Genomic DNA, 9,077 nt, shown 5'->3' with positions numbered 1-9,077 from the left:
GAGCGCTTTGTCTGTTGCTGTTTGCCGGGAAAATCACTTTTTATGGTGTTATATGTTGTTGTTTTTTAGCTAGTCAGCTTTGACACATCTGTGGGGTTTTATTAGATCAATGCACGTGCGATATATTTGATAACCTATTTTTAAGAAAATCAAATAGTGTTGTTTTTTTGTTTTTTGCAGCTATTCACTGATCTCACAATATTTTCAGCATGTGTGTACAAATGCATGCTCTACTCTCAAAAAACATGACATTATAAATAAGAAATGATTAGCTATATGGATCAAAATGTAATTAATAATATAATAGCTATGTCTAAAAATGGATACCAAACTTCTTACATTGTAAAAAGCACATTAACTATATGTGTACATAAAAATAAAATAAAAGTATTAATAATAATAATAATAATTGAAATAAATAAATAATGATAATAAACATTATTTAAATATTTCATACAAAAAGATGCAATACAACGTGATTCACAAAAGATGAAAAATACACATAAAAAGACAGATATCACAAAAAAACTCTTTAAATTTAGGAAAGTGTCTTCAAATCGCCACACAGTATTATTTACTAAATAACATGTTTCATGATCATTTCCAATCACAAAGTAACCACAGTCACCTTCACTGAGGCCCACCGAGCCTCATGGCACATCGTTCAAAACAAATTAGTGGCAATAAAGAAGAGAGTTGTGAGAATAAGCCTGTAGGTATTATTATTTATGAGGATGTGATTAGCCTGGAAGTAATCAAACAATAATCAATTTAAAACTATGAGCTTTGCTGCTGGGTAAAGTTAAATAGGGGCATAATAAATAGATATACATTCACATAATTAATATTTAGTATAATACATTTTCTGGAACATAATAAAAAAAGTGTCAGTGTATTAAACACACTTCTCCAAAAAACTTCAACTATATCCGACTTTATTGGTCAATTCACCTTAAACCTCCTTTTTAAATTAGTGTTAATAAATCAACCCTGAAACATTAAAGTCACAATCTTCTTCAAGGTTTGTTTCTCTTCGCTGCTTTCATCTTCTTCTGTGTCCTCGACTTTTTTCATGTAGAACTTCATTACGCCACTGACAATGCCGGCTGTGCTACAGTTATTCATTACAGTCAAAGGCACAGCTAGTCTCCAGCCTGTTAAAGAATGAATGATGAATGTTGCAGGTCATTTCAAAAGATAACATAATATTCTGTTTGGGGAACATTGAATCATTTTCTTCTGTAGGTATACGTCCCTGAAGCTACCCTGAAGCTACAACAGAAGATCTTCTAAGATGCATTCTCTTTTATGCTTTTTTGACAGCTACTTTTTCATTATCACTAATTAGTTGATTCCATATAGACAGAGACTCTGCTTGTGTGTGTGTGTGTGTGTGTGTGTGTGTGTGTGTGTGTGTGTGTGTGTGTGTGTGTGTGTGTGTGTGTGTGTGTGTGTGTTTTAAAGCAGTGCAGGAGTCTATGTGTGAGTTATCCATTGTCAATGAATGTGGAGATGATTTTGGCCATGTTGGACAGCTTTTAGGGATCTAAATTGCTGTCCTTGATTTAGTTTCACAGCTCAAATATTTTCTTAGGTTAGTCTGGGTCAGCGGCGTCTCTAAAAAGTGTGTGTGTGTGTCCAGGTGTCTGTGACTTTGATGTGCGGTGACGTTGGCATGTCTCAGATCTCAGGTTCCATGACATTTATGAGTGTTCATCCCCCCTCCTCCCCCAGGTCATGGGGGTTTTAACCAACTAGGTGGAATGTTTGTTAATGGACGTCCACTCCCGGAGGTGATCCGGCAACGCATCGTGGACATGGCCCACCAGGGGGTCCGGCCCTGTGACATCTCCCGGCAGCTCCGAGTCAGCCACGGTTGCGTCAGCAAGATCCTGGGGCGGTAAGAAAGCACCCTCACTTCCTGTTGCTGTTAATCAGCCTGGTCACGTTCTTTGACCTCTGAAAGTCTGTTTACTCATCAGGAACACGTTGGTGTTTGTCTGACAGCCAAGCCTAAAGTAATAACTTAAAACCTCAACTTTCTTCCAGATACTACGAGACAGGCAGCATCAAGCCTGGCGTAATCGGCGGCTCCAAGCCCAAAGTGGCCACCCCGAAGGTTGTGGATAAAATCGCAGATTACAAGAGACAGAATCCCACCATGTTCGCCTGGGAAATCAGGGACAGACTGCTGGCGGAGGGAGTGTGTGACAGCGACACGGTGCCCAGCGTGAGCTCCATTAACAGGTGACAAACTGAATTATGAATGAAATCATGTTCAAAGCATACCACTGGGGCTCAGCGGCATGTAGATGAGTGGCTTCTGGATGAGGAAGATTTATAAAGATGTTTCATGATTTTAAGCCCATATTTCCTGAAGGTGCAAGAATCTTTTTTTATTTTTTACTCATTTGTGTCTTTTTGTTTCAGAATAATTCGAACGAAGGTCCAGCAGCCATTCAACCTGCCTCTGGATGGAAAAGGCCTGAGTCCAGGACAAACCTTAAGTGAGTCTTTACCATTTACACACATGCACAATGGAGGCTGTATCACCACACATTTCACGGAGCATTATCATGTGATGTTAGGGATTAAGGTTAAATATAGAGTGTGCTCATGTAGGATTAAGTTTGTGACCTTGTGGCATGTACGGTATCATTTCCGCTGCCTGTCTCAAATCTGTCTGTTTTTGCTTATCTCCCTCTCAGTCCCGAGTTCAGCAGTCACCCCTCCCGAGTCTCCACAGTCAGACTCTTTGGGCTCCACCTACTCCATCAGTGGCTTGTTGGGTATCCCCCAGCCCAGCGCCGAGGGCAAGAGGAGCCACGACGACAGTAAGAATTAGATCAAATGAAGGAGAAACCACACCATTGGCAGCATTTTTTTTATTGTGACGGTGCAGGAGATGAAGATCATTAGATGTGATAGACAGACACTTACATTCAGCAACAAAGAATGTAGGTTATAGTTTAGTTTCTCAGTAGATCTGTTGTACACAGTGTATTAGCATCCCGCCTGAAGTCATAACACTCAAAAAGCTGAGAAAACCACCCATCACTCTCCAAATCGCTTTATTTAACAACATATTTGACCTTTATTTTGACCTAAAATTCATTAAGAACAAGTGTTTCTGTCGTAAGAGCGAACAGGCCAAGAGGCGCAGAAGAACGAAGTGTTTAATAAAAAGTCTGTTAAATAGAAAATAAATTCAAAATAACTAATTTGTCCCTTAAAGGGCAAGATGAGGCAACATAAAAAACAACACATAAACAATTCATTCACACACTTAAAAGATAAACATAATCATACACTTTCTATATTTCCTCAAATGGTTGAAAGTCCTTTTTAGCATTTTTAACATTTGAATAAGTTACATTTTTGAGCACAGAATTCTTTGTATTTTTAATATTTTGCCCGAAGAATATTTGATGGCACAGATGTGGAGATGCAAACCTTCAAACAAACATAATTAGTGTGTGCTGTTTTACCACACACATCACATGTGAGCATCTTCTTCTCCTCCGCCCTCCTCTGCGTCTCTCAGGTGATCAGGAGAGTTGTCGGCACAGCGTGGACTCTCAGGGCAGCGGAGGCGTCCCGAGGAAACAGATGAGAGTGGATCACTTCTCCTCAGCCACGCAACATCTGGACTGTGGGTTTGATCGTCACCACCACTATCCTCCGGACTCATTCGGCTCCGCCTCCAGCAGCAAGACAGAGCAGGTGAAAACAAATCTCATGTTCAATATTCACACATGTTTATAAGGAAGTAATGCTTTAGTTCAGCTCTAAAGTGAGCACAGTCAGTTTTAGATCTACTTTTCTTATTTTCTGTCCACTTCAGCTTTATAAGGAACTTGAAAAAATAAAATGCTGCCATGCTGCCTTTAGTTTTTTGACTTGCACACATGCATATTTGCTCCTTCTTCTACATAAATAGCTAATCCTTGTTGATCATCCCCAGACTTTGTACCCGCTGTCCCTCATCAATGGCAGCCTCGACGAGGCCAAGACCAGCCTCTCAACATCCAGCTCCGCCATTGGACGGAATCTGACGGCACACCAGAGCTACACCATGGTGACCGGTGAGACTCTTAATGATAATGATCCACGATGAAAGATATTGACCTTTGACCCGCGTCAAGCACACAGTTGAAGCTCTCAACACGCTTACCATCAGCGTCTTTTAGACTGTTGCACAACAGCGTACCAGCGCCCTGAAGCCACTCGCTCTTTGTTTGTTTTTGACATTTCACTTTTAAGTTTTTTTCACTCCACTCATGTTCACCATTCATTTTCATTTTCTCACCCACCTGCACACCACCTCAGAGCCCCTACAGCCCCTGCCGCTCTGCCTAAAACAGGAAATGTCCCCAGAAGTGACCAGCACGAGCCCCTCCCCAAACATGGCAGCCAACCTGGCGTTCGTGGAGCTGCAGGCGCTGCAGAAGCCTGTTTCTGTCAGCAGCAGCTGCAGCAACTCCAGCCATTACCCCAACGCCTTCAACTCATTCTCCCATCATGCACCGGTGTACGGGCAGTTCAGCAGTCAGTCAATCATCTCAGGTAACAAAGGCATCCATCTCATTCATGTTCACACTCATAATACATGTGTTTGCATTTGGGCTGTACAACTTTTCGCAAGGAGCAATTAGCGTATAGATTCTTTTCATGATTGATTAATCTGACGTTTATTTCATTGATTATTTTGTTTGGTCTACAAATTGTCAGAAAAATAGTTAATATAATAATAATAATAATATAGTTAAAATAGTTAAAAAGGCTGATGAGTTTCTTAAACCCTTCCTCTTCAAATATCTTGTTTTGTCTGGAACTTTTAAAAGAAACTTAAATCATTAAGAATTAATAAAGATTGTTGCAATTAATGTTCAGACGAGCAACCAATCGATTTATTGACACATTATTTCATCTTTAATTCAGTGGATTTTCTCTGCAGCAAAGAAACAAACCTTAAAGCAAAGCATCTTGTTGATGTAACAAATGTAAAATAGTAACTCCTTGATATTAAAGGTGTGTTTGTTGTGTGTTTTTAGGGCGTGACATGGTGAGCTCCACCCTGCCGGGCTACCCACCTCACATCCCTTCCCCTGCCCAGTCAGGATACTCCTCCTCTGCCATCACGGGCATGGTAGCAGGTAATGGACATTTTTTTAAAGTCAAATGGAGAATTAAGGGGGGAAATAGAAAGCACCAAAGGAGGTATTAGAAAGTAAGGGAAGGCAGGAAGAGAAAGAGAGGCTTGTAGATTAACAGGAAGACAGGCTGAGTCAATGAGTAGTCCTGCCAGGGTGGTGTGTGTGTGTGTGTGTGTGTGTGTGTGTGTGTGTGTGTGTGTGTGTGTGTGTGTGTGTGTGTGTGTGGGTGCACGTGGGCCCAGGGGGTATACAGGGAACAGGCTGGGGGTTCCACCCTGCTGCCCACACCCCCCACCCAGACACCTCTGACCACACATCGCCATGGGAACCAGGGGGCCCAGAAGGGAGATGCAGGGTGGGCGGAGGGGGTGTAAAGTCTGGGTATGAGCAAAGAGGAGGAGGTCTTTGTGGTGTGTGCGTGTGCATGTGTGTGTGTGTGTGTGTGTGTCAGGATGCCTGCATACGACTAGAGAGAGAGAGAGAGAGAGAGAGTGTGTGTGTGTGTGTGATGTGCCTTTTTTTATTTGAAGTCTGCCCTCCGAAGCGCGAAATGAGAGGGTCTGATTTATTATTTTTCTGGTGGGCTCGCTGTGAGGAAGCGTTGATACACAATTACTGAGTGAAAGGGGGGGGTTAGGACAGGAGGAGGGGGAGGAGGGATGGGGGGGGGGTGCAGGGATTCATTCCAGCCAACATAATTACCAATTAGATATTAAAAAAGAGAAAAGAAAGAAAGAGGAGTGCCAGAGAGGCTAAAGCAGGAAGTGTAGGACGGAGAGAGGAGGAGGAGGAGGAGGAGCGATGCGAGGGGCTGAAGGAGAGAGGGCGTAGAGGCGAGGTGCATGCACCACTGGGTCGAGGGATTTCACCCTCAGCCATCCACCTGCACCACAGATTAATGGTTTACAGGCTGAACTAACTGTTGGTGAATTGTGAGCTAAGCCTGAGCAGACGCTGGCACACACACAAACAACCCAACTCTATAGATCTCTCTTTATAACAGTCTTTGTTGTGTCGATGTGTTTTATCTGATGTTTGATTGCGTTTTTTTCCCTGTCTTGCAGCAGGCACAGACTACGCGGGTCAGACCTACAGCCATTCGCCCTACACCTCCTACAGTGAAGCCTGGAGGTTCACCAACTCCAGCATACTGGGTGAGTCAGGACACACTGAGAGTACAGGAAGTGTTTGTTGACTGCTGACAACCTTATGCACCCAGCACATTACCTCCAAATATATTTACTGTAATAATAATTGTGACCTCCACAATAAAAGACAAAATACTCGTAAAAGTCCCTTTTTCTTTTTACTGATTTAATGATTCACAAGCATTTCATCACGACTTATTTAAATAAATGTTTGTAGGAAAGAGGAGAGACTCACCAGGAAGCAGTGTGCAAGCTGCCTCAGTCACATGTCATATGAAGCCATTAGGCGCAGTACTAACTAAAGGCTTTGTTTAATCAGGAAAGTTCCAGGAAACCTCTTTTACAGCACGCACGCGGAAATCAGGCAACAGATAAAACAATACCATAAAAGGCTAAATAACAAAGAAAATAGTCATTTACCAAATTTACAATCAGATACTCCATTTAAATTCCCTTTACAGACAATTCCAGAAAATATGAAGGCACATTCACACATCATTACATTTACATTTATTCATCTGGCGAGACACCAAAAAAAAACATATAATGAGGTACAGATCAAATGAGACGCCTTCAAAGTAAGTGTGATACAATCAGTTGTTCCCCCTGATGTTGGGGACAGACAGCATGATGTGTCTGTGTATGTATGTCATCAGCAGATACAGAGTGAGGAAATTAAAACTGGGTTAGGGTTTTCAAAGTTATACAGACAAAAAAAGTAAAAGAAATGACCGATTACGTACAAATTAGTATTAGAGCTGCGACGAATTGTCAACCAATCGTTTAGTTGAGCGACAGAAAAGTTTCATGCAAAAATGACAGAACATTTTTCTTTTTAGTCTCAAATATAAAGATTTCCTGCTTTTCTCTGTCTTATATCATACTAAACTTACAAAACAATGTATTTAAAGATATCTCCTTGGACTTTTAAAAGCTGGGATGGACATTTTTCACTATTTTCTGACATTGTATAGATTAAAAGATGAATCAATAATGAAAGTAATTAAAAAAGAATAGTTGGTAGCAGCCCTAATTGACATGAGATTGATGTATATGAGCCTATAGAAGCTCTTTTTCAGAAGTGCAGTCATGTTAGCGGAGTTCATGAGCAAATCTCCTCCACTGCATCACCAATCAACCTGGTTAGAAAAGGAAAGTCCTGCATTTCTCTTATCTTTTCAATTATTCCGCAAGAGTCATGAGAGGGTTTAAGGCTCATTCCAGTCTCGCAGGACAAATAGTCCGAGCAGCTCAGACTCTCAGCTCCACCATCTGCTGTAAAACCTCAGATAAGATGGATAAAGAAAGTCTGATCCACCATCAACAACACCTCCCAGTTCTGAAGGCCTCCATCTGTGTCTCCCCCCGCAGGTTCGCCCTATTACTACAGCACGGCCTCCCGCACCGCTCCCCCGTCTTCAGCTGCCTACGACCACCTTTAGTCCCCTGCTGCATCATGGGACCTGTGACTCCACCCGGGCCAAGACTGGAGAACATCAGCTGACACATCTGATTATGGACCAAGGCATGAAAGTCTAAACTGGATGTGAACTTGAGACTCTGCTGATTAACCAGCAACACATGTTGTTTTTTTTACCACACCTACTCATATGTTATTTATTTGTCATTACTGATACCGTTGCCCAGGGTAACTCTGACTCGTGCATGTTTACACATTGGTAGAACTCCTCCCATGCAGGGCCTGTTTCCAGAGACTCAGCCTGACGTCTCACACCAAGGTGCATATTTTCAGTATAGAGCTCTTTAACGCTGTTTTGGCCAAAGACTTTCTTTCATCGCACATCTGCAACTTGACACTGATCCAGTGAATACGGATATGCAACTTCTTTATACTGAACTATATGCCTGCTTTTGTTTACAATACTTTCTGTCCTATCATCACAAATTGGTTCCTTTTCTTGATCTGTATCTGCTTGCAAATTAATTTTTTTGACTTGTTTTCACTGTAAATTCAGATCTTAAGAGCTTTTCCTGTAGTGAAAATAGACTAAAGGGTGACACATTAAATCACAATTACAACAAAATGCCCACATATGCCCCTCAAAGATAATTAATGTATTTGTCTAGCAATATGTATATATTGTAAATGATGAATTACTTACGGGGAAGTGATGCAATTTTACTCAGAATGACTGATGAGGGAGGGGGGTGATGGTGATTTGGCTACAAAAACCAACAAGGCTTGAAATACATTTGTTTTGCTTCAAATAAATTTAGTTTGTTGTCATGCTGATGTTCTGATGTTTGGTAAGAACTGTGACTATTTTTTCTTATACTGTTATTAATATTATTGCAGATGTAAATAATGAATTTCTAAAGAATTATTTTAATTAAAGCATGACAAATTTACTGTTGTTTTTACTGTTGTCTTTTTTAAAGGGTGGCTTTGATCTTTACAAACGATAAGATAATAATAAACAAATTGTATGTTCTGTAAATAATACTATTATGTTGGTATGTTGAGTGTTTAAAGTAGTATAGTTATCCCACACCAAGGCAGCTGGGGTTGTTTACTGTGCTGAAGTTTATTTTCAAGAGCATTTGATTTTAAATGTCTGCTTATATTATCATTATGGTTATTATGATTATTATTTGTAGTAATAGCCTCATACTTACACGCTAAAATTAAGCTGAAATTTTGCATATTTTTTTGCACCTCTCAGCATTTTAAAAGGACGAAAGCAACGATCCTGAAAACACGCGCATCTGTTTAATTTCTTTTTTTATTTTCTGCATCATGTAGTTTTATTTG

At 40.8% G+C, this 9,077-nt stretch overlaps 1 protein-coding gene across 3 annotated transcripts in view; it reads left to right on the top strand.

The window, feature by feature from the left end:
• The window catches only part of pax8 (paired box 8), a 15,228-nt gene extending 6,577 nt beyond the window's left edge, over positions 1–8,651 (top strand). The window contains exons 3-12 of one of the 3 annotated variants that reach the window (XM_029444210.1): positions 1,759–1,900; positions 2,050–2,247; positions 2,431–2,507; positions 2,709–2,834; positions 3,545–3,723; positions 3,965–4,085; positions 4,330–4,566; positions 5,055–5,156; positions 6,221–6,310; positions 7,676–8,651. In XM_029444210.1, the coding sequence (XP_029300070.1) occupies positions 1,759–1,900; positions 2,050–2,247; positions 2,431–2,507; positions 2,709–2,834; positions 3,545–3,723; positions 3,965–4,085; positions 4,330–4,566; positions 5,055–5,156; positions 6,221–6,310; positions 7,676–7,746 (1,343 nt within the window). In that variant the 3' untranslated portion in view covers positions 7,747–8,651. Of the gene's footprint in view, positions 1–1,734; positions 1,901–2,049; positions 2,248–2,430; positions 2,508–2,708; positions 2,835–3,544; positions 3,724–3,964; positions 4,086–4,329; positions 4,567–5,054; positions 5,157–6,220; positions 6,311–7,675 lie in introns of all 3 variants that reach the window. The other 2 variants (XM_029444209.1, XM_029444211.1) reach the window with 2 other exon arrangements.
• Positions 8,652–9,077: the final 426 nt, after the last annotated feature.

The sequence above is a fragment of the Cottoperca gobio genome, chromosome 12, assembly GCF_900634415.1.
Source record: "Cottoperca gobio chromosome 12, fCotGob3.1, whole genome shotgun sequence".
Classification (NCBI taxonomy): Eukaryota; Metazoa; Chordata; class Actinopteri; order Perciformes; family Bovichtidae; genus Cottoperca; species Cottoperca gobio.
Note: the sequence above shows the minus strand (reverse complement) of the source record. Positions and strands in the feature narration are given on the sequence as shown.